The sequence below is a fragment of the Phaseolus vulgaris genome, chromosome 3, assembly GCF_051622355.1.
Source record: "Phaseolus vulgaris cultivar YP4 chromosome 3, ASM5162235v1, whole genome shotgun sequence".
In the NCBI taxonomy this organism is placed as follows: domain Eukaryota; kingdom Viridiplantae; phylum Streptophyta; class Magnoliopsida; order Fabales; family Fabaceae; genus Phaseolus; species Phaseolus vulgaris.
Genome location: NC_143500.1, coordinates 40,601,203 through 40,624,574, shown reverse-complemented (window position 1 = coordinate 40,624,574; position 23,372 = coordinate 40,601,203). Strand labels below are relative to the sequence as shown.

General features: G+C 30.2%; 2 protein-coding genes across 3 annotated transcripts; both read left to right on the top strand.

Moving 5' to 3' along the window:
* The first annotated feature begins 421 nt into the window (after positions 1 to 421).
* Positions 422 to 6,968, top strand: SPS1F (sucrose phosphate synthase 1F). Of its 2 annotated transcripts, none has more exons than XM_068608295.2 (13): positions 422 to 1,031; positions 1,125 to 1,214; positions 1,335 to 1,576; positions 1,734 to 1,797; positions 2,058 to 2,756; positions 3,345 to 3,461; positions 3,631 to 3,762; positions 3,886 to 4,062; positions 4,654 to 4,707; positions 4,792 to 4,854; positions 4,937 to 5,878; positions 6,016 to 6,143; positions 6,430 to 6,968. In XM_068608295.2, exons 1-13 carry the CDS (start codon positions 852 to 854, stop codon positions 6,707 to 6,709), a joined length of 3,168 nt encoding a protein of 1,055 aa, XP_068464396.1. In that variant the 5' UTR covers positions 422 to 851; the 3' UTR covers positions 6,710 to 6,968. The 2 variants fall into 2 exon arrangements, 1 of the variants encoding a protein (XP_068464396.1); XR_016519847.1 differs by having other exon boundaries at positions 497 to 1,031; positions 4,643 to 4,707.
* Positions 6,969 to 17,886: 10,918 nt separating this feature from the next.
* Positions 17,887 to 20,790, top strand: HHP1 (heptahelical transmembrane protein1). Its single transcript, XM_068608294.2, has 4 exons — positions 17,887 to 18,448; positions 18,536 to 18,625; positions 19,343 to 19,400; positions 19,795 to 20,790. The coding sequence occupies exons 1-4, from the start codon at positions 18,180 to 18,182 to the stop codon at positions 20,476 to 20,478; spliced, it is 1,101 nt and encodes a 366-aa protein (XP_068464395.2). The 5' UTR covers positions 17,887 to 18,179; the 3' UTR covers positions 20,479 to 20,790.
* The last annotated feature ends 2,582 nt before the right edge of the window (positions 20,791 to 23,372 follow it).

The following is a 23,372-nucleotide window of genomic DNA, read 5'->3' as shown; positions in this document are numbered from 1 at the left end:
TTAAACTTTTAAAATATAGACTTATATCATAGAATGCCTTTTTTTAGACTAAAAATATGTTAGAACTTTATTAATGCATGTTAAGTCCGTAAATACACATTATTTTATTAAATACAAAGTTATGAATGCAAATAGAAAATTTGATATTTTTTATCACACCAAAACGGAATTATCAAAATATAAAATAGTTATAAAAACAAGACAAATTTTATTAAAAATGAATTAATGATTAAGAAGTGAAATAAAAATATGTGTAAAGAAACGAATATAATTATTAATACATATAGATTATAGATATTTAAAGAAGTTACTCCATTAATTAAAAAACTAACTAAAAATGTTTGTTACACATACATCCATAACATGTGTAGCCATTATAAAAAAAAAAACTATTTAGTATAACTAAAATGAGAGATTTGAAATGTTGAAGATTTGGATTAAATTGGTTGATTGACGTATTGAAATTTATTAAGTAATGGTATGAGAAACAGAGAGCGATGATGAAAGAAAGTAACAGAGTAATGCTCTGACAAATGCCGAGGATTGTTCTCACCGGTCCCATCGCATCCATCCATACATTAGGGGGCGGATGGCAGGACTAGTTAGGACCGAAAGAAAAAAATGAGAAAAGAAAAAAAAAACACATTTAACCGCTTAAAGGAAGCGCTTCCCTGTCTCTCTCACTCTATTTCCAGACCTCTCCCTCCAAAGAATATTCTCTCTTTTTATTTTTCTCTTGGGATTGCTGCTCACCTCACACATCTTCTCCTTCTTCTCATTCGTGAGCACTCAGTATAAAAGCAGCAGCAGCAGCAAGAAGTAGCAGCAGGGAGTGTGAGGATAAATCAGAAATGGCTGGGAACGATTGGTTGAACAGCTACCTTGAGGCGATACTGGACGTAGGGCCTGGCCTCGACGATTCCAAGTCCTCTCTGCTTCTCAGAGAGAGAGGCAGGTTCAGTCCGACTCGCTACTTCGTCGAAGAGGTTATCGGATTCGATGAGACCGATCTCTACCGCTCTTGGGTTCGGGTATTCTCTCGCTCTCTCCACTTCACGCTCTTTCTGATTTTACTCGTTAAATTTCTTTCCGCTGATATCTTCTGATTTTCGTTCGTTTGCTAGGCTTCCTCCACCAGGAGTCCTCAGGAGAGGAACACCAGGTTGGAGAACATGTGCTGGCGGATTTGGAACCTCGCTCGCCAGAAGAAGCAGGTTCGATTATCGATTCTTGATTGTCGATTCTCAATCCCGTCGATTATGAATTATTAATTATGTGTTGTGATTTTCATGCTTCATGATGTGATATTGATAAGTTGTGATGGATTTGAGTAGCTGGAGAGTGAGACGGCGCAGAGATTGAACAAGCGCCGGCTGGAGCGCGAGCGAGGGCGGAGGGAAGCCACCGCGGATATGTCGGAGGACTTGTCGGAAGGAGAGAAGGGAGATCCGGTCAGTGACACGTCAGCTCACGGTGACACCTACAGAGCCAGGATGCCCAGAATCAGTTCCGCCGATGCCATGGAGAGTTGGGCCAACAGTCAGAAAGGGAAGAAGCTCTACATTGTACTCGTTAGGTAGGTATCCCTCACCTCTGCTCTGATGATGATTAGATTGATAGTGAAGTTAGTATGTTTGTTTCTTTATTCTGTTGTGCAGAGTGTAATTTGTGTATTCGCTGATTAGATTAACCTTTGATTTGTTTGATTTTAACAAAAAGGTTTATTTATGCAGCATTCATGGCCTAATACGAGGTGAGAATATGGAGCTAGGACGTGATTCGGATACCGGTGGTCAGGTAGTGTTTTCATTTTTTTTTTAATTTATTCGAAATCCTGATTTAAATTTATATACAAAATAGACTTATTTAAAAAAAAAACTCAATTTATCTTTTGAGAGAAGTTTATTCCAACTTGTTTAGCTTTCTTTTTCTGCTAGTGTTCAGGAAAAAACGTATCCAAAAAGGACTTTTGTCTTACTAAGATTCTCTGTGTTTTTTCCACTGCCAGTATGTGGGAAACTAAAATCTTTCCATCTGTCTTTGTTTCTGCTGCATAGGTTAAGTATGTGGTGGAGCTAGCGAGGGCATTGGGCTCAATGCCAGGAGTTTATCGGGTTGATTTGCTAACTAGACAAGTGTCTGCTCCGGATGTGGACTGGAGTTATGGGGAGCCAACCGAAATGTTGACTCCAAGAGACTCGGATGATTTTGGAGATGACATGGGAGAGAGTAGTGGTTCTTATATTGTTCGTATTCCCTTTGGTCCGAGAGATAAATATATTCCGAAAGAACTTCTCTGGCCACACATTCCTGAATTTGTTGACGGAGCACTTAACCACATTATACAGATGTCCAAATCTCTTGGGGAACAGATTGGCAGCGGGCATGCTATCTGGCCAGTTGCCATCCATGGACATTATGCAGATGCAGGTGACTCTGCTGCTCTTTTATCTGGCGCGCTAAATGTTCCTATGCTTTTTACTGGGCACTCGCTTGGCCGAGATAAGTTGGAACAACTTCTAAAGCAAGGTCGACTATCAAGGGATGAAATAAATGCAACTTACAAGATCATGCGTAGGATAGAGGCTGAGGAATTGGCCCTTGATGGTTCTGAAATAGTCATTACAAGCACTAGACAGGAGATAGAAGAACAATGGCGCTTGTATGATGGTTTTGATCCAGTATTGGAGCGTAAAATACGAGCAAGGATCAGGCGTAATGTGAGCTGCTATGGGAGATCCATGCCTCGCATGGCTGTAAGTACATAATAAAATAAAAATTTCTAGCTATATGTTAATGATCTTTCTTGTGGACCATGATTTTGAGTTATAGATTTCAGGTGGCTAGAGTTAAAATTTCAAGTTTATATACCTTTTCATTGAAATATTGTAAGTTCGTTTTTCTATCTTGGTTGATTTGAGTCTTTTCTTTTAACCTGACTCCTTGAGCAAAATGTCTCACTTCTTGGTTATATTGTATTAGATAAGTCCATATGTGAGCATATTCTCTGTTTTTTTATGTCATTTGATTGCTTATTTTAAATTGGGACGAAACATAAAGTTTTGTTTTCCATCTTTATACTCATGGCTTATTAGTTTGTCTAGGAAAGACGTAACTTGTTTTATATATGGCAACAAACTCGAGCATGGAGTGTCTTGCTTTCTTGTGAATGCATCATTTTAAAAAGACTATAGGCGTAGCTTTTAGTTTGCGTAGTACCTCTTGGTAACAGCAGTTATTGTGGAGTCCTGTTCCAGAAGCAAGATTGCAGTTTTTTAAGGAATATTTCATTGCATGGGTTATGCCATGCAAAATTAAATGTTAGAATCTCATTGTACTTGCAGACAATTCCACCTGGTATGGAGTTCCATCATATTGTTCCACAAGATGGTGATATAGAAGGTGAACCAGAAGGGAATTTGGACCATCCTGCTCCCCAAGATCCACCTATTTGGTCTGAGGTTATAAATATGCTCTCCATTACTTTTAATGTTTCCTAAATAATTATATAGTTTATTGCTTTTGTTTTACAATAATGGATTATGTTAGATACATATTGACAAGCAAGTTCTGCCTTTAATTCTATACAAAAATGGAATTTAATGCCAATTTAAACTTTGTGATTGCTAGATAATGCGCTTCTTTACCAACCCTCGCAAGCCTATGATACTTGCCCTTGCTAGACCGGACCCTAAAAAGAACATCACAACTTTGGTAAAAGCATTTGGAGAATGCCGTCCTCTTCAAGAGCTTGCCAACCTTGTATGAAACTATGAATGACCAGTGTTAACGTTTTTTAGTATCATTTGTTCCTTTTTTTCAGGTCATCTGAATTGTTTTGCTTGACTGATCGATTATTTTTCCTTCCCTCCTTTGGCTTTTCAGACATTAATTATGGGTAACCGAGATGGAATTGATGAGATGTCTAGCACAAATGCTTCTGTTCTTCTCTCTGTACTTAAGCTGATTGACAAGTATGATCTGTATGGGCAAGTGGCATATCCTAAACATCACAAACAATCGGATGTTCCTGACATATATCGTCTAGCAGCAAAGACAAAGGTAACTTCATCTATTTGATTGGAATAAAGTATAATAGATAAAGTGCATATGTGAGTGGGTGAATAGGGTGCATACTACTACATAGAAATAGAACAAGTGCATGATTTGAGGTCCATGTGTTAGAATAGTGAAAATGAAGCAATGAAATAAGCAGACAGGATGCTATCAGCAATGCTCCCAGTTCCTTTTCATTCAAGAATGTAAGCATCTTAGACTTCACAATTTCTCTGATGAAATCTGGTAAAAGAAAAGCAAAAAAAGAAGAAAAGGAATTGATGCATCATTTGATTGTATGATTTGTATCAATGATTTGAAATTGCACCAATTCATGTATATTGCATAATTCAAAAACAAGCTGTGATGTATAATAACATTATACAACCGGTTGGCTTGCCAAATCCTATTAAACCTGCCATTTGAATTGATATGTATGTATATATATATGGTAGTATAACGGTTTGGTGTAAATACACTTATTCAGTTGTGTGATACGTGATCCAATCTATGTATTTCCATCCTTTCTTGACCAATTCTTCCCTCTGCAAACTATGTTGTCATCTTACATTTAATTCAGATTCAGTATCTATGCAGGGTGTTTTCATTAATCCAGCTTTCATTGAGCCATTTGGTCTTACCTTAATTGAGGTGATCTTCTCAATCTTGAATTATTTATTTTTGCTTAATTTCTTTTGGGAGATGTAAACATTAATTTGTGTGTTTGTTGAACAGGCAGCTGCTCATGGTTTACCAACTGTTGCTACTAAAAATGGAGGTCCTGTTGATATTGTTAGGGTATGCTTTATGTTTGGTGGTTGCGTATGGATTTGAAAAGGTTCCCTTGGAAATTTCCATGCCTGATTGATTGCTAATACAGGTACTTGATAATGGTCTGCTCATAGATCCCCATGATGAGCAATCTATTGCAGATGCTCTTTTGAAGCTTGTTAGCAACAAGCAACTTTGGGCAAAATGTCGACAGAATGGGTTGAAAAATATTCATTTATTTTCATGGCCTGAGCACTGTAAAACTTACCTGTCTAAAATAGCCACCTGCAAACCAAGGCATCCACAATGGCAGCGAATTGAGGATGGAGGTGAAAGTTCAGAATCAGAATCACCAGGTGATTCCTTGAGAGATATACAAGACTTATCTCTAAACATGAAGTTTTCATTGGATGGTGAGAAGAGTGGGGGTAGCGGAAATGACAATTCTTTGGATTCTGATGGAAATGGTGCTGATAGAAAGGCAAAACTAGAGAATGCTCTTTTGTCATGGTCAAAGGGAATCTCTAAGGACACGCGCAGAGGTGGGGCTACAGAAAAATCAGATCAAAATCCAAATGCTGGTAAATTTCCCCCATTAAGGAGAAGAAAACATCTATTTGTCATTGCTGTGGATTGTGATACCACTTCAGGTCTTCTTGAAACCATTAAAGTCATCTTTGAGTCTGCTGGAAAGGATAGGGCTGAAGGTTCTATAGGGTTCATATTGTCCACATCATTAACAATATCCGAGATACAGTCATTTCTAATCTCAGGTGGCTTGAGTCCCAGCGACTTTGATGCTTATATTTGCAACAGTGGCAGTGATCTCTATTATCCATCCCTCAATCCTGAAGATCGCCCATTTGTGGTTGACTTGTATTACCACTCACACATTGAATACCGTTGGGGCGGAGAAGGGTTGAGGAAAACTTTATTGCGTTGGGCTGATTCAATCACTGATAAGGGAGGGAATAATGAACAAATTGTGAGTCCCGCTGAACAGCTTTCTACTGACTACTGTTATGCTTTCAAAGTGCGAAAGCCAGGAATGGTAATTTTTCATTCTATTTCTATTCTATGATTATGTATTTAAAACCATTCATTTGTAGCTATTAAGATTCTACGTGGAATTTTCTGTGCAGTTTTTTTCTCCAGATTTACTTTATTTTGCTTATTTTACTTTTGCAGGCTCCCCCTGTGAAAGAGCTTCGTAAGTTATTAAGGATCCAAGCTCTGCGTTGCCATCCGATATATTGTCAAAATGGGACAAGGCTGAACGTAATTCCAGTGCTGGCATCTCGTTCCCAAGCTCTCAGGTATTGTTGAATCATCATTCCAAAAATTCCAGCATGCCTAAAGTTAGTATTCCTGTATACTCGTATACATTGCTGTCTACTTTTCTCTCCTCTCTTAGAAGGGGTAAGCAGTCACTGCGTTTCTTTCTTACAGTACGGTATGAAATTATGCAATGTCTGTGCAAATGTGCTATAGGACAAAAGCAAGTTATCAGCCATACTCCTGTGCATCTACAGGAACTGTTTTTCTTTTCTCTACGTAATTTCCTCTGTTGACATCTGATGAGTATATGTGCTTTTCCTTCAGATACCTGTATGTTCGCTGGGGTTTTGAACTGTCAAAGATTGTAGTGTTCGCTGGAGAATGCGGTGACACGGATTACGAAGGACTTCTGGGAGGCCTACACAAAAGTGTCATACTGAAGGGAGTGGGAAGCAGTGCAATCAGTCAACTCCATAATAACAGAAACTACCCTCTTTCAGATGTCATGCCATTAGACAGCCCCAACATCGTGGAGGCAACTGAAGGTAGCAGCGGTACTGATATTCAAGCTTTGATTGAAAAAGTGGGATATCTCTCTGGATGAAAAAATAATTGATAATCATTTTAGTTTTACGTCTCTTCGTGTGTGTGTGTCTGCTGTGAAACCTACTTCTGAGCGAACAGATAATCTGACATTTATACACAATGTTCATAAAGCTTTTTCCCTATCTCTCTCCTCTGTAACTTCTATATCATTCTCTCCGTCACAATTTCCCCGTGAAACGTATTTCCTCTTACTTTCCACTTATCTCCGTGGTGGTTCTGTATCTGCATATCACATTTTTAAAGAAGGACACTTCTCATTTCTCGTGCCCTGTTTTTTAGGTCCATTTTATACCGCCCTCTTGTTACTCGTGATCACAATCTCGCTGGAGGGCAAAATACCCTCATTCATCCTGTACTCGACACGCACTTCATTTCATTTTCCCTGTTCAGCTATTCTATAGTACGAGCTTACACAAATCTATAAAAAAAAATACAAAGTTCAAAATCTAGAAGATTCAAGAACCAGGAATGTAGGAATTCATGTCAGTAGAGATCGTTGTGTAGACTTCTGTGAACCATGAAGAAACCAGGTGGTTTTCGCTCCAACAAGGTGTTGTGCCTTTACACTTTATTAGTTTTATATACCTTTTTTTTACAATTTATTAGTTTTATATACCGTACTTTATTGGTTTTATATACATTTTTTTTGTAACCTAGTGGAAATTCATGTTTTTATAATCAATCGTATGATTATTTATGCTATAATATGTGCAAACTATTTTCCCTTTTTCCTAATCTTGTCATGGTGATAAAATAAGGAGTAGAACAAAGAATCAAAAGAAATCATATAGTTCTTCTAAAAACTTTGATATTAGTTTTACATACCGCATAAACAAGAAAAAAGAAAAAAAAATTAAGAAAGAAATATATTTTATTAATATGAGAAATATTACACGTAGATTATTAAATATTCTATTTATAAAGCAAATAAAAAACAAAATTGATAGAGTTAACTGAAAAATTCATATGAATTTTTTATCATCTAATACACTTTGTTTTTTTGTACTCAGGCGCAATTTGGTTCCGCAGAGAAGTGGCCCATAATATATTATTTGATGTGAGAAGTGGACTGTTTCTTCCTGCAATTCCATGCCGCCTTCTTTCACCTCCATAAATTTTCAAATTTCTAAAAATCTCACCTCCATAAATTTTCAAATTTCTAAAAATGTGCCTTTATAATATTCCGGATTACATAATAAATATGAAGTCATTTTTCAAATTTGTAATTAGTTATTGGATTACATAATTTGGAAGCCATTTTTCATATACATGATTATTCTCTGGATTACATAATCCGAAAGTCTTATTTAACTTCCGGATTATGTACTCTGGAAGTCTTTTTTCAAATGAGTTTTCGAATTACATAATCAAGAAACTACACTATGGTTTGATACAAGAAGGACAAAAATATATTTTCATGTTGTGTATGGAGGTGGCAGAAGAAGATATAGTGTTGCAGGAAGAAACAGCATGAGAAGTGTTACTCCATATAGTTTTATCCGTTAGGCCCATTCATTCGCAATTCAGTTGTATATTCCTTACTTATTTTAAAGTTTTTGTTTTTATGTTTGATCAAAGTTTTTTATGCTAGAATATCGCGCAGTTTGATCTGGAAAAAAAAAATACCCTTCTTGATTTGTAAAAGCAACTAAATAATATTTCAAAATCATAAATATGAGATGTTTCAGTCATTTAGTCCCCTATTTTTCGTACATAATTAGTTTTTAAAAAAGCTTAAACTAATTTAATTTTGGATTAAATAGTTAATTTAATCTGGCCTTTGAAAATGTTAGTTGAAATTTATTTAATTTGTAATTTGAGATGTATTATTTTGTGCCACTTTTTTTAGAATTAATTTAATGAATTAATTTTTTTATACTCAATCTTGTTTAAAAAATTTGAAAGCTTAAGAGAAACTAATTGAAATCTTATTTGATATAATTAGTCTATTCTTTTCTCTTTCTTATTTGCTACAAAAAAAATTATTAAAATTTAATCATCAAGTATTTTTAATATTTTACACAATATATAAAATGCAATTCATCCAACCTATTGTTTAACGTAATTAATTTCAAATAAGATTTTGATAATTTAATTTCAAACTGAGTGCTGGCAATAATTATACTTATTGACAGTAATATTTGATAAACAATGAATCAATTTCAGAATATTTTCATGATATAATTTAATATTTTAGTAGAATATAAAAATATTAATATCTTTAATTTTAAAATAAACCACAATTTTCAATATTATAATACTCACTAGAATTCAAAATCATTTTAAAAGTAATACAAATTATTTCAACTCATCTTCAACCAAAGTTTTACATTTTTTGTTCAAATGCAAGATCAAAATTGATTTCTTATTCCAAAAATATTCAAAATTAACTTTCAATAGAAGAAGTAAATTGATTATAACATGTATACACAATTACGCAAAAACAAATTTAGGTATATGAGTAATAATAATATTTTTACTAATTTTAGGAGTTATTTTACTCTTCAAATTTAAACTTTATAATGATTTTAAGTGTATAGATATGAGCACAAAACAAATATGTATATACCAGAATAAAAAAGTTAGATTATTACTCATTAATATATTTTGTCAATTTAGATATTTCTCATCAACATTAAAACAAGTTCAAATATATCCACAAGTATAAGTTTATTTCTTATCAATGTTATCATATTAGAAAAAGATGACCTTCTCCCATTCAACAAACAACAACATACCTTAATACTGTTACATTCATAGCACTTAAATAAAGTATTATTTTATTATAATATAATGTTTTATTAAAAAAAAAGAGCTATAGAATATTTATTTTTATTATTTGTAATGTGAAAGAAACTTTATTCTTCGTAATAAATGTAATGTAATGTAATTGATGGTGGGTAAAGAATGGTTGAGAGTGAGGCACCTGTTACCTAATTATTGTGTTAAACTCATTTATCACTCAATTAATGCCACCAACACTTGAGCTTCCACCAACTAACGTCGATCTACTTCTCTTAAAAACCCATTTTAACTATCTCATTCTCCATTCATAATATCTCTAACTTATATTCACTTTCTCTAAACTACTTTACCAATATCAAACTAGGGTTAGGGTGAAGCAAGTGAATTGGTAGAAATTGGGGAAATTAAAAAACCTAATTTAATTTCTTTAATGAATTTCATGTCCCTTTTATTCTTACCCATCAATGGGCTGCTCTAAGTTCAGAAGTCTGTGCCTCCTCCCCTAATTTCTAGGTCAATTACGGTTCAGCTACCAATTTAACAAAACCGACAAATTCAATAATAATAACAAAAATAATAATGATAATAATAATAATAAAAGAAAATAAAAATTTATAAACTGTCCTTATCAGACCATGTGTTTGGATAGTGTCGTCTTCTCACCTCACCGCTGCAACTACCAACCTTGTTTCTCTTACAATTAGGCATGGCAGAAGAGAACAGCCACTGTTATATTTTTATTTTTAAAATAAAAATGTATATCTATTTCTGTTTTTTTTGGTACTAATTTAGATTGTGTCAAATATTAATTAGGTACTTTTTTTTTCAAAAAAACTACATAAAAAATATATGTTATTAAGTAATAATGATATATAATTGAAACTTTACGAGAGCTATGATGTTTATTATTTATAAAATATCAAGAAGGAAAATGTTTTAAGAATTTGATTAATTTTTTGTGGAATATTAAATTATTCGAACAATGAAAAAATAGTGAAGAGTTGTGTGATAAAAGACGAGTTTTTTAAATAAAAATATATTAAAAAACAAAGAGAATAGAAATGACAAAAGTTTAGGTTATTTAATGAATTAAGGGATTGTATGGTTCAACATGCCAAACTTATCTAATATACTAAGAATTTATATTATTGGAGTACTCGAAATTGATAACATCATAAAAAATAAAATAAAAAAATATAAAAAGTATAAGTGATCAAACGTGTGGTTTATGGATGATTTAATTTGATAAAATGAATTTTATTTTTCCGAAAATGCAATTCATTCTTTGAAAGAAATTACACAAAGAAAAAATGCATAGGAGTTGTGATGATGAGTACCGAATGAGTTGAACAATTGAGAAATAATGAAACATTGGATATCAAAATACATGTTTTTCAAATAAACAAAATAAACCGAAGGAAATCCACGTGGATTAGAAAGTAAAACATTTCATAATTTATAAGTGAGTACAAACCTCACCTTGTAAGCTAGTTTTATGAGGTTGAGTTAGATTTAAAATTTACTTCTTAATATGTTATTAAAGTCATTTAGAATCAATCCTTAATATATAATATCACGCATGAGTTTGTAAACCTCATCTTATAAACCAATGTTACGAGATTGAATTAGATTTAAAGTACAAATCTTAATAAAAAATAAAAAATAATAAAAATAAATTATTTAATAAATTAAAAATATTTTAATAATTTAAAACGAAGATGTATATACCAATTAAGATTGAAATAAGTATAATCAGTACACATACACATACCTAAAATCAATAAATGAATTTTTTGTTAAAATCAAAGTTAAAACAACAAATTTATTTATCATCCATAATTAGGCTTCAATGCTAGCATTTTGTAATCAAGAAATTAGGATGTGTATTTCTTTTAAATTATATTTTATTTTCTTTTACTTGTTTCAACTTTTAAAAATATTTCATAACCCAACATGTATTAAAACGTTTTTGTTTAGTTGTAGATAAAGAGGTAGTGTTGGTATTATTATGTAGATGGCATTATCACAAATGAAACTAATAATGACTTGAATAGCCTAATTAGTAGGTAGAGCAATAACCTTTATTCTCCCAATTCGTACTTGTACGGCTTTATTGTTCTACACGAAAAAGAAAAAGGAATTGGAAAAATGATATCACTCTAACATATTAGAGTACGTTACAGCAACATCATGTCATCACTTACTTTTCTCTCTTTCTTCAATGTTTAAGCAATAACTTCATTGCCTTGTTCCTTAATTTGTATGAATTCCTAAAGTAATTTTCGTACTAACATTTAATATTTTAAATTACATATCTTTATATAAAATTAACCAACTAAATTGTTTCTATTCCAGTAATCCACTTTTATTTATATCTAAATTGAATTATATCAATTCTTTAAGAATATAATTTAACCTAACCATAAATTATTCATTAAAATTCTAAACCACAGTTTGTATATTGAAAAATATTTTTTTACTATAAATGTTAGCTATATAAAATAAATATTTACCACATATAATGCACTTACTAATATACTAGTTATAAAAGCTAATTTCAGTTGCTTGTGAAATTAAAATTTCAACACATTTTTTTCAAACATATGACGAGTTCCATGATTTTGACAGAGAAGGATTTATCGAGTAAGATGTACAAATAAAAACGGGTCTAAAATTATGTTTTAAAATGAAAAGTATAACACTTTGGAATAATATTAGCTCAAATTTGAAAATAAATAATGAAAACATATTTTTAAAATTTATAAAGAATGAAAATGAATTTTAGTAAGGATAAAGGGTAAAAAATATACTCTCTTCTCATTTTATTTCTTTTCATACTCTCTTTTGAAATTTTTAATGGTATGAAAACTATTTTTTTTAATAATTTTCAGAATGAATTTTGTTCTTATATATAATATAATGTTACTCTTATCGTTGTGATACTAGTAATTTTTTTTTCAACAAATAATTAATTAATTAAAAACGAGATATTTTAGGGATGTTCCAACCTTTATACAAAAGTCAGAATCTCTCCATCTAACTTAAGTTCAAAAGAACTTTACATAGCAGAGTTTTACATGCTTCAAAAATAACAACCACAACCTAAAACAAAATTATGTACTAGTAATTTTTTGTATTAATTTGCGAAAGTATTTTTCGTGGGAGTATGAGAAAGTTTATTGGTGTTTTCTCTGCGTTTCTTGAAGTTCAGACTACTATGGTTGTGTTGTGTTGCGTTTATTGCTAGAACTAATGCTCATTGGTATAATATGCTTCCATTTAGTTTTTGCTAACCAAAGAAAATTTAACCACTACATCAAACAAATTCTTTAGTATTATTATGATTTTTATTATACTTAATAATAATAATAATAATATTAACAATAATAATAATATTAACAATATTAATAATATAAACAATATTAATAATATAAGCAATATTAATAATATAAACAATATTAACAATATTAATATTAATAATATGAATAATATGAATATAATATTAATAATATGAATATAATATTAATAATATGAATAATAATACTAATAATATTAATAATAATACTAATAATATTAATAATATTATTATTATTAATAATATTAGTTGTTATTTGAGGTGTCAACCTAGCTGAGATGTCAAGTTGCATAGTGATACCTAACATAAAATCTTTTATAAAAAAAACCTATATAAACAATCTTTGCCACCTCTATGCATAACTAACAACTAGCTTAAAGAGAGTAGGTAATTCAGAAGGTATAAAGTCCAATCAGAATAAGAAAAATTAAAGCTAGATATTTTCCTCTTTATCCAAAACCACGCTTGCAATTGTGCTATGTTAAAGATCTCTTCAACATCTATCTTCCCTTCCTTAAACACAACACCGTTCCTATGGCTCCATAAGCTCCATAAAACTACCACCCAAACACCCGTCCAAACTATGTTTCTTTTCAAGTTAAACTGAAAAGGGTAAAACTGTACCAAGTGATTTTTTAGATCGTAATGGTATGCTCTTTGAATTCCCATCCATCTAGATACCATCGATCACACTTGAGAAGTTATCTTACGTTCCACAACCTGATGATGGATCTTTTCTACAACCTGATTACATAATGGACACAATAAAAATGACAAAGACACTCCTATTATTATGAAAAGACTCATTCTTGTTGTATCTTCCCATAATGATTTGCCAAACAATCATTAAAATATTTAGTAGCACTTTGATATCCCATAGAAATAATCCTCAATTATGCTCTTTTCTTAATTTTGAAATCCATGCCAATACAATAGAAAGTGACAATACAACTAGCTAGAAAAACACTATATGCCAAAACTTTATCATATATGCCCCCACAGAAATAATTTTTTCATTTGTTGTTATCTCGAAATTATTCCACATTACCTACCCAAAAATAAAAAAGTTTTTACTATAAAACAAAACATATTGTTTGTATTTTTGATATTGTAAAAGTTTAACATGGTATTATTAGTTTCCTCCATAGAAATTAATAAATTAATTTCTTAATTTATAGTTTTTTACATGATTGACAAGCACCTATATATTGATATATTAAAAGTAAAAAATGTTTTATTATCTACAGTGACTTTGTTTTATTCATTTTTATATTTATCTTGTTAAAATGCTATTAATTTAAAATGTGTTATTATTCAATAAATAATAATATTTCAAAATAAACTCTAAACATATCTATATCCATTCATCCAAAATAAATAAAAGTTAGTATATTATTTTTTCACGAATAAAGCTTTTGAACCTGCACTTGCACTTACTTATATTCACATAAAAAAATTTAAGAAATTAATGCTACTATTATAACAAAATAAATCCATTTAAATTCTTTATAAGAATATATTCATAAAAAAATATCAGACAGGACTGATCCCTACATTACCAATTACTACGGTGTAAGATCTGATCTTAAAATTTTAAAAAATCAAAGTAAAAAATTAAAGAGAAATGGAAAAGTTTTTTTTATTAAAGAAATGCTTTAACTTGCATGCATAAAAAGACAAGGAAATGAATTTTACAACTATTAGTATTAAATATAAAAAATAATTTTAAAAAAATAATCAATTTATGTATATATATATATATATATATATAATTTAAAGGTTGTATTTTCTGTTTTGTTTTTCTCGTCAATTGTAGCTTTTACTTAAAAAAATGAAAACTTTTATTTCATTCGCCTTATTTCCTCGTGTTTTTTTATTTATTTAAAATTATAAATAAATACTTTTTTTTTTACAATTTCCAACTTTATCCTAATTTAATGTTATTCATATAAAAAGTTTCTTAAAAGTGAGATTTTTTTTATGTTTTAGTTATTTACATGACTTATAAGTTGATAATAATAAAAATTTAAAACTAATTATATTTTACTTTCTTTAATGCAAAACTTTAAAGTACATAATCTTTTATACATGATTTTTATTTTTCTTAAAGTATTATATACATTAAAAATAGGGATTAAGTATTATCAACTTACCCTTATACTAATTATACGGATTAAAATTACTAGTTGTAATTGATTTTAGTTTTTAAATTTTTTTAGATCAAAATAGGTTTCACTTATTTTATTTTTCCTATATATAATTAAGATTTAGTTTAACTTATTATTATTACATTGGTGCATAAAAGGTTAAAATGTGACAATAATGAGACTTTAACTCAATTAACTTTAAATATTGCATTGGTGTACGAAAATCTAATCTTTACTCCATCATGACCACTATTATTAATATTATTAATAATAATAAGTATAATAAAAATCATAATAATACTAAAGAATTTGTGTGGGGTAGTGGTTAAATTTTCTTTGGTGATTGAAGGAACCTTATTTTGAATCCTATCCACTGCAAATGTAATGTTGATTTTACATATGGATTTTGATCCGTATGTAATAATCTGTATATAATTCGCGTTTGAAAACGGTGGCTATGGGGATAAAACCACCGTTTTACATGAAAGCATTTCGTGTAAAACGACGACTTTACCCAATATATAGTTATTGTTTTAGACAAATTTAATTTCAAATGTGTCATCGCGTTTTGAAGGACAACGTCTATCCTTAAAAGCCCTATAACTATATTGCCATAAATGAGTATTTTTGCACTAGTGTTATTATTAAATTATAAATATAAGAAAAAAAAGTATTTTACAAATTTCTCGGAAGTTTGAACAATTTTCATACTTTCTTTTGATTATTCAAATAAAAAAAAAACTTATATAGAATATCTGAAATATTCAAATTAGTATGAAAATAATAGTTTAGATGAGTTTATAAAAAAAGATATGATTTGAAATGTGTAAATATCTATTTGTTTTTCTTTTTTCTTTAAGATTTTCCTCTCTTATACCTAAATAATATGTCTAAAACTTAATTAAATAGAAATTAATTTTATACAAAAATAATTAATTATTATATTAACTAAATTAAATATTATTATTAAGATTAAAAGAAATTTTATTATTTACATTAATTTTTATTATTAAAAAAATAATTTTTAAATTAGTATCGAATTAATTATCATAGAAATTATTTACGAAATTAACGTTATCAAAATTTTAGAAATTATTTACGAAATTAACATGTAATTTGTTTACTAAATAAATATTTTCTACAATATATTAGCGTATAATACATAACTATTATTTTATTAATTTGTAAAAACAACTGTTTTTAAAAGAATTTGAATCTTAAACTATAATTTAGAACGAGAATAAAACTTAAAACTAAGAAGCATGTTTTCAAATCAAGTAAGCTAAATATGCATTGATTGTTAACTTGGAAAATAAAATTATTTTATCAAGAAAGAATTGATTTAATTTTAAGTATTTAAGACTACTCAAAATTCAACCGGACCATTTTAAATTGCAAAATTGACCCAAACACAATCACATTTCATTAATAATAAGCATCACAAATTAAGAAATTTGGTTAAGAGACACATCATTACGTAGAAAATATAGTCTTGACTTAAGAATACTCTCCAAGTAAACCTAAGATAACTTTTACAACTAAGATTTAATTCCTTACAATCCACCACATCTTACGTAAATATTAATTTTCTTTATATATATATAAATTAGTTACTAAATATGTAAAAACATCAAAATTTTTTATAAGATATATAAAAAATTTCTAATTCTATCTTAAGTATTCCTTTTCGTAATAGATACTTAAATCACTGAAAGATACAATTAATAGAGAAAAATCAGTCATATTATATGAAATGTGTTACTAAGAAAATTTTAATATTGGTAAAAATGTTTGTAATAAAAAAGGGATTTCGACCATATCGATAGAACTACCAATCATAAGCCTATATTAACATTGGTGGAATGTTAGTCACACACGCATGTATATGAATACATATTTATCATTTTAATTTGGTCCTAGTTTTCACATGTAAAAAAAAAACACTCAATATTTGTGTTTTTATAAAATACTTATTAATAAAAGACGAAAAACTAGAAAGAATAACGTATCGACATTTCTTAATCAGTTCTTAAATAAAATAAATAATATAGTAAACTCTATTATTCTCCTTGTACGGATAATGTGGACATATAAGTTATAAACCGTACTTACAGTTTATTGATTGCTTCTTTTCTTTCTTTCTTTCTGTAGTTCTTTCTTGTTAGAAGAAGTTTCATTTCAAAGTTAAAAGAATTGCTTGGAAATAAATTTATTTAAACATTTAAGAATCAAATAATTTTATTGTTTAACTTAAAAGTATTAACATCTTCACCTTTTTATTTAAAAATATATTTCATATTAAATGAAAAATTAGAGTGAATAAAATAAAAATAAAAATCCATAAAAATAATAGAACATACCGGTTTTCATTGTTTAATATCAACTATCAATTAGTAAATCTACAAGCAAATACTATAAAGAATACAATTAAATTTGTTGGAGATCTCACATCGACTAAAGATTGAAGTATTTCATTCTATATAAGTAGGTGCAAACCTCACCCCATGAACTGGTTTTATGAGATTGAGTTATATTTAAAATTTACTTCGTATATGGTATCAGAATCATTTAAAAGCCTGTCTTAACGAGTGTTTGTTGAGCCTATTGTGCCACTTAATCTCCAACAAAACTATTTAATTAATGATGAATTAAAAATATAAGTAGTTAAAAAACTCTTGAAAGAAAGGTTATTAATAATTTTGCATTAACAATCCTAATTAATTTTCTTAATTTTTTGTGAGAAATTGGTATAGTTAAATTAAAAGAAACGATAGGTGTAGTCCATACTCGAGAAGAAGATGAAAGTTGGTAGATGATTTACAAGTGACCTAAGTTTCCAAATTTAGATATTGACTTGAGAAACGAAATTGATAAACAATAATAAAGGTTATTGTTCCAGCTATATATGATGATGATGAGAATGGAGAATGGAGAATGGAGTGGATTATTTATGATTATGAATATATATGTAATAAGTGTGTGTGCATGGCCTTTTAAGTTTTAACAAACCCCACATAATAGTGCCAAAGCTTACGGAGACTGACTCAGGCTCCTTAAATGCTGCAGTTGGTGCAGTTGTGCAGCCTCCATTACTGCATCAACATTTAGCCACGCAACCACCATTGACATTCTCATCTCATCTCATCTCATCTCATCACCATCACTAACCATTCCATTCCATTCCACACCATATCATACCTCCACCTTCCTTCCAAACCCCAATGAACAGTATTCAGACCAAATGCATGGTCAAGCGCAAATCCAAAGAACCTGATGAAACCTTCTCCTTTACACAGTCCAAAGATACCATGAAGAACAACGCCTGCGACCGTCACAGACCTAAACGCTACCCTCTCCTGTCGTTTTGGGAGCTGCCCGAATACATGAAGGACAACGAATACATTCTGCGTTATTACAGGGCCAATTGGCCCTTCAAACAAGCTCTATTCAGCCTCTTTCGCTGGCACAACGAAACGATAAATGTTTGGACGTAATCAACAAAATCCATTCTTTTTCTCTTTTCTCCTTTTTATTGTGTCTAACTAACCTTCTTGTTTCTGGGTTTCTGCTGTTTCAGCCATTTCATTGGGTTTTTACTCTTTCTTGGGTTGACTCTCGCCAATTGGATGAAGCCTCGTGTGGTGGATCTCTTGCAACTATTCACCAGGTTATTCTGCAACCGTTTTTGTTTTTTTCCCTTGGGTTTTTGTCTGTGTTATTACAGAAACAAACTATGTTGCATATTCATTGTCGGAGATTGAGATTCGCCAATCTCCTTTCCCATGTAACAGAAAACACATGTCAGCATGTTGCCAGCACCTGCTGCTGATTGAAATTTAGAATAACAAAACTAAATCTGGAATCTAGTTGCTTTAATTATCCAAGAGAAATATTACTATTAATATTGGAACAGAGTTTTTGTATCACTTGTCTCACACTCAAACCAGGCACAATGATGGAAATGCTTTCTTGAGCACACGTTTGATTCACAAATACATAATTTAATAATCACAATTTGTTGACATTTAAGACTTTCTTTAGGGAAAGTGTTTAGTAGAATTATTCCTTTGTATTTTGATACAGTAAATAATTTACTTTTTCTAATTTTTATTTGTAAACTCGAACCAGTTCTGTGACGTTAAACACTTTCCTTAAATTTAAACCCAGAAAGTCGTGCAGTTGATGTACCAAAGTTTTTATACAATTTGCTTTTGACAGGTAGTTTAACTAGAACGAGGATACTTAGGAAATTGCCTTTGTCCATCATCCAATTTCTAAGTTAGAATAAACTTTTAACTTTTTTTTGTCGTTTTATATTTGCCATTGTGGTTAGGAATTTATATTAGGTGAACTGCCAACTAAATTCTCATATAATCTTTTGCAGGTCTTTTTCTTCAAGTGCGGAAAAAAATGTCTCTCATAACATCAAAGATTTGTTTCTGGTAAGTGAGCTATGATCACATTAGAAACAGATAAACACACCCTATCACTAGATTTGACGAGCAATCAACATTAACAAAATTGATTTCGAAGGGTTGTGTGTGTGTGTGTAGAGAGAGATACTTTCCTTTCTGAAAAACAAGTTAAGAATAGAATTCACTATAAATTACTGTATGATAAATTCTGGGTCCAAGTTGAACAAAACATGTGAACATTTTCATCCAACATTAAAGTAATCTAAAACTGTTTCTGCTTTTTTTAAGTGAATTCAAACATACTTCAACATGATTCTTGGTAATCCAACATGAAACCAATTATCCATCATACTAAACGACCAAACAATATATGGTATTTAGTTTATATCATGAAGACTGACATTGTACGATGAAACTGCAGGGAACAACGATTCTCTTTGATTTAAATAATCAAATGCCTTTGACAATCGAACTTCAGTCCGCAGAATTGGTTATAGCAAGGTGGCCATTCTTTGTTTTCCTAGGTGGTTCAATGTTCTGCCTCTTGTCTAGCAGCATGTGCCACCTCTTCTGTTGCCACTCCCACAACTTGAACATGTTCCTGTGGCGACTGGACTATGTAGGAATAGTTGTGATGATCATCACCTCCTTTTTCCCTCAAATTTACTACGTTTTCCTTTGTCAGCCTCACTGGCAAATCATGTATCTTGCTGGGATCACAGCCATGGGAGTATTCACCATCGCAACAATGCTCTCCCCAACACTTTCCACTAGCAAATACCGTGCATTTCGTGCCATGTTGTTCTGCTCAATGGGACTTTTCGGCATTGTACCTGCAATCCATGCATGCTTTGTGAACTGGACCAATCCTAGACGCAATATCACCTTAGCATATGAAAGTGCCATGGCATTATCTTACTTGACAGGGACCTTATTCTATGTGACAAGGATACCCGAAAGGTGGAAACCAGGGTGGTTCGACTTGGCAGGTCACAGCCACCAAATTTTTCATGCTCTGGTGGTGGTTGGAGCATTGTCACATTATGCAGCCACTCTTCAAATGCTAGAGTGGCGTGACTCTTTTGGCTGTGACATGTTTCCATGATATATATATCTTAATCTTAATCTTTCATAACAGATATATATGCAGCATTATATGGATTTCCCTGGGGTATTAATTGTATCAGTGGCGCAAGCATTTGTGTAGTTTTAAGGAGCATTGTTTCATTGTTAGGTTCATTTCAAGTGTCTGATTGTCCGAAAGAGGCTGGGATTTAGAAGTGATTCTTCAGAATATAATTATTTTATTCGCATCTTCTTCTAGGGCCATGATTTTATTCCCTTCCCTTTTTTCATTTTTTGTTCAACATCTATAAGATTGTATCTAGAAAATTTATTTAGCGCCCTTATTGTTTAATTGTTTTGTATGTGGCTGTTGAGATTACTATTGCAACTTTTAAATTAGTCAAATTACTGTGCCAAACTTGTGGATACCAATGTTCAAAAGTGCTGTGTTAACAGTGGTTGGCCTAACAGGTGTTGCTCAAAAGTTCAATAAACCAAATATTGTCTATTTTTGTTGAGCGAAAGAAACGTACTAGCTCAAGTTATCAAGGTTGGTTGACTAATTGGAATGACTCGAAAAAACTTTTAAAAAACGACAACAAAAATATAGAAAAATAAAAAATAAGTCTAATAATATGTTTTCATAATAGAATACTGTAATTCTTTGACCTGTTCACTTATTTTCTTTCTTCATAACGGTGTCCTGAATATTGTTCCCCACTTTTATTTGTTGTTTAATGGTATGTCAGAAATCTTTTATTTGAGGCACTGTTCTTGGGATTTTGAGGTCCTTAAATACATAAAATAATATATAAAAAGAAGTAGTCGTTGAATATCCTCTTAAAGGTTGAATGCAGTGGACTTTAATTTCTTCAACTGCAAAGCTTGCGTTTCAATCTAGATCCTCACGTAACAGTAACTGTGATCTCATGGAGATTTGAACTTTTGTACTATTTTCACGCTTTTTAACACCGTTACGTCTTCATCTATTATTTCATTATTATTTTCGATAAAAGAGAACATTCGGCACCTACCTAATTAATACCCACGTATTAATTACCGGACTGGTTAGTGCTATGATTTAACTTCCTTTTTTACCATAATTCGTTTACGAAAATTTTCCATTTTATACATTTTACTGTTTCAACCTTAAGATTAAACATTTACTTTTTTTTTATTAATGACTATTATTTTAGCGGGAAAATTCAGTTATATGAAAATTTACACAAAAATGAATGTTCTACAATAATTAAAAAAATCATCTTATATATGTTAGTCACCTCATCGCATTATTAATAATTCAACAGTGAATTGAAAAATTATAATGGTACAAATTTTCATAAAAAGTATTCATAATTAATATATATATATATATATATATATATATATATATTCAAATTTATTGATAAATTTTAAAAATGTCAACATTATCTAAAGATTTTTTTATATCACAATATTAGTGTGAAATATTAATTGGTTTAAACTTATTTAAGATAATGGATAACACTTGTACGAACCACATATTTAGAGTTAAATTATATTTTATATATTTTTCAAAAAATTTCACAAGTAAAAGAAGGTATCACGTTATTTAGTTTGAATAAAAGAAGAATCAATTTGGATTCAAATGATAAAAAAAGTCATATACAATTTTAGACTTGGTTTCTAAAAACATAAAAACACAATAATTGAGTAAATAAAACAATCACAAACCTAAAAATATATGTTAGAGATTTCAAATCGACTAAAGATAAAAAATTTTATAAATATAAATAGTATAAAATATATTTTATAAGCCGATTTTATAAAGTTGAGTTAGGTTTAAATATGGTATCAGAGTTCTTTAGAAGATATTTTAACAAAAATTTGTTGGATTTATCAGACTATCTACTGTCGGACCATTTATAATAAAACACATAAAATAAATGAAAAATAGAGATAAAAATAATAAACATAAAAGAAATGAAGGAAATAATGCCAAAACTAAATGAGGATTGTATGTTTCAATTATAGAGGTTTGAAAGAGATAATAACAAAGGAGATGATAAATATGGCACCCAAGAGACAAAAATAGTAAACATATCAAATGAAAAATCAAAAACTATGGGAAGATATTAACACACTCAGAGTGCATAATGGGTGGGAAATTTTAAGTACATGGAATAAAAGTACATTTCATTGACAAAGTCAAGCATAAGCAAATGATATATAATATTGGAATGGGAGATAAAAAAGCAGGTATTTACTATGTTAAATGTACTCTTCATGCACATTTATCGTAAAGAAATAATTAGATATAATTGATAGTAATAAGGTATGGTGCAAGTTATGTGATTTTATGTAGTTAAGAATTCAGAAGAAAGGAAAGGAATGCCTCAAGTACAACCAAAAAATAGGAAGGAAATGTTGGAATTTAATTTGTTCATAGAAAATTTAGAACCCATAGACATACATATAGCAGAGAGAAAATACACATGATATAAAATCAATGAGACTACTTTTAAATAGAATTTTAGTGTCTAAAGAGTGGTTAGATATGTTGTCAGAAAAGAAAAGTGTTGGATAAAAGTGTCTTTGACTGAGTACCTAAACCATTTAAATATGGATCTCTGGTATTGTGATTTCTGGGTAGAAGTGAAGAAATTATGGAAGAAATATAATGTAAATGGAAATGAAATTTGGGTTTTAAAAGAAAAACTAAACACTTGGAAATTTTAACACAATTTCATAATTTATTATATATTTGTTATTTTTTGACAATCCATTTAAACATTGGGAGAATAGTTACTAGACTGAATTTTCTATAGATAACTATTATCCTGCTTTAAATGATTCTTCTGATTATATAATGAACTTTTAGTAAGATCTCCATCATAAACTAAAGACAATGATAAGTTCAAACTTCATAATGGTCATTCTGAAAAGGCTTAGATT

Excerpts from the sequence above, each read along its gene's own strand:
- SPS1F (XM_068608295.2), top strand. The coding sequence starts at position 852 with ATGGCTGGGAACGATTGGTTGAACAGCTACCTTGAGGCGATACTGGAC. Across the intron at positions 1,798-2,057 it reads ATTCGGATACCGGTGGTCAG|GTTAAGTATGTGGTGGAGCT; the intron begins GTAGTGTTTTCA and ends TCTGCTGCATAG. Across the intron at positions 2,757-3,344 it reads GATCCATGCCTCGCATGGCT|ACAATTCCACCTGGTATGGA; the intron begins GTAAGTACATAA and ends TTGTACTTGCAG.
- HHP1 (XM_068608294.2), top strand. The coding sequence starts at position 18,180 with ATGAACAGTATTCAGACCAAATGCATGGTCAAGCGCAAATCCAAAGAA. Across the intron at positions 18,449-18,535 it reads GAAACGATAAATGTTTGGAC|CCATTTCATTGGGTTTTTAC; the intron begins GTAATCAACAAA and ends CTGCTGTTTCAG. Across the intron at positions 18,626-19,342 it reads CTCTTGCAACTATTCACCAG|GTCTTTTTCTTCAAGTGCGG; the intron begins GTTATTCTGCAA and ends AATCTTTTGCAG.